Source organism: Capsicum annuum, unplaced genomic scaffold (genome assembly GCF_002878395.1).
Source record: "Capsicum annuum cultivar UCD-10X-F1 unplaced genomic scaffold, UCD10Xv1.1 ctg22989, whole genome shotgun sequence".
NCBI lineage: Eukaryota > Viridiplantae > Streptophyta > Magnoliopsida > Solanales > Solanaceae > Capsicum > Capsicum annuum.
Genome location: NW_025829091.1, coordinates 1 through 2,197, shown reverse-complemented (window position 1 = coordinate 2,197; position 2,197 = coordinate 1). Strand labels below are relative to the sequence as shown.

At 34.9% G+C, this 2,197-nt stretch overlaps 1 protein-coding gene across 1 annotated transcript; it reads left to right on the top strand.

Moving 5' to 3' along the window:
* The first annotated feature begins 795 nt into the window (after positions 1-795).
* On the top strand, positions 796-1,226 carry LOC124890705 (ethylene-responsive transcription factor 11-like). Its single transcript, XM_047402482.1, has 2 exons — positions 796-860; positions 974-1,226. The coding sequence occupies exons 1-2, from the start codon at positions 796-798 to the stop codon at positions 1,224-1,226; spliced, it is 318 nt and encodes a 105-aa protein (XP_047258438.1).
* Positions 1,227-2,197: the final 971 nt, after the last annotated feature.

Here is a 2,197-nt window from a genome sequence, read left to right as displayed (position 1 = left end):
TTGAGTTTTGAACTTGGAGAATTGTAGGAAGTTGAAGCGGATGAAGATAAAGAAGAGTTCTTAGAAGAGAATGGACGATGAAAAGCCATAGAAGAATTTAGACAATAAACAATTAATAACGACAATAATAACTGAAAAGCTTCCTATTCTTGGATTAAGAGACGATTGGGTTCCATAAAGAAAAATATTCAAGTACTTAACTCAATATTATATGGAAGAGACAGAGGTAATTAAATTACTGAAATCTTACCTCAATATCATATATTTTAGCTAGATCCATTTTATCTAAAAGGTTCATTAGTAGGATAGTCCAAAGGTTATGAATAACCATCTATAAGTTAAGTCTCCACTGGCAATCCAGCCATAAATGCTTGGTATTAGAGCCAAGTATGTATGTATATATATATGTGTGGACCCACAATTACATCAGTCAAGTCAAACACTCCCTCTGTTGACTAAGTTTTTATTTTCTTCCTTCGAACTTTTTATTTTCTTCCTTCGCCACTTTCCTATTTAAGCAGCTCTTTCCTCCCTATACTTCCGCTCATCCTTATGACTTCTTCAAATCACTTTATATCACACTAAAAAAAAAACACATTACTATGCCCCCTCCCCAAAAAATGGCACATAGGCATTAGACGTACAGTGGCGGCAACAGAAACAACGATAGAAAAGGAGGTGCATTACCGTGGAGTAAGAAAGAGGCCATGGGGGAAATACACAGCGGAGATAAAAGATCCACATAGGAAATGCCAAGTATGGTTAGGTACATTTGATACAGCAGTGGAGGCAGCGATGGCGTATGATGCAGCAGCCATAGAGTTTCGAGGTGTTAAGGCGAAGACAAACTTCCCAGTGATGTGAGTACTGTTGAATCATCTACCGCGAAGACTAAGATAAAGAAGGTGGAGGTTCCAGAGGAACTGGTGATTGTTGAATCATCATATCCCCTATTGGATCTAACCCTTGGCAGGTCCTCGTATTGTCTAGGAAGTAAGTTATTTTCCTCCCAGACTCAGAATCATCTGGATGCTCATGGTCGTGGTCATGGTGGTCTTGATCGTGGTGAAATGTTTCATACTAACAGATTCGGATCCATAATCATGGGTTCCGATGCAGGAAATCTCAGCGAGTCGGATTCTTCATCAGTGGTTGATTTTATGGGTAACGATACTAAGGACATTCAGATCGAGCTCAATTTTCCACCGGTGCCCAAGAACAAGTGAAATTGCAGAAGTTGATGATCGGAGGATTTGCATGGTTTATTGAAATGTCTTTTACTTAATTAGTTGTAATCTTGTTTAATTAGTGTAATCCTCCTTTTAATTTTCAGTAACTAGGATAGAGTTAAAAAAAAAAGAAGGATGATAAGAGAAATATTAGCAGTACTAGTATATATATGGGGGAAGAAATGTTAATGTCGAAGAAAAATTTGATCTTGAAAGCAAAATCGAAAAATTAAATAAATCTTTAGGGTTGTTTTTTTTTTTCTAAGATGTTTGAGTGCTATATGTATGCGATCTGAGTTTTAATGGTATCAAATTATTAGTTTGAATTTGCTATTTTTTATAATTATAATTTTCAGAATTTTATGGCCTTTCGAAGGTATTTTTTTGAATTTTGTGTGATGTGAAAAGGTCGGAAGAATTGAAAAAAGATTCGAATAATTGGCTAGAACTGTATGTGCAAGTTGTTTTGGATGTGATGGGAACTTGATGGAGGAGGAAGTGGTACTGGTGGTGGTGATGGTGACGGCAGAAGGAGAACAAAAAGATTTCAAACTTGGAAACATAATCTGTCTGAGCTACACGTGTACGTAATTTTCGTGCATGTGATGAAAACTTGACAAACGAAAAAGTATTGGTTGTGACGACAATGCAACACGTGTAGGTTATAAGTGTATGGATAATTGCACATTTACTAAGAGAAAAGATTATGTTTAACTGAAAAAAAATAATTTTGTTTTGACAATTATTATGGATCTTGTTGCCACGTAGATCATAATCCACCAAATTAGTGCACTTAATTTGTTTACACCTAAAGTTAACAAGTTGATTGGATTAACTAGTTATAAATTACACATACTCCATTTGACAAGCAGATTATATAAATAATACCTTGGTATTAAAGCTAAGTAATGTTTAGAATTAATTTTTGAGTTATAATTATGACTTAATTATGATAATTATGATGAAAA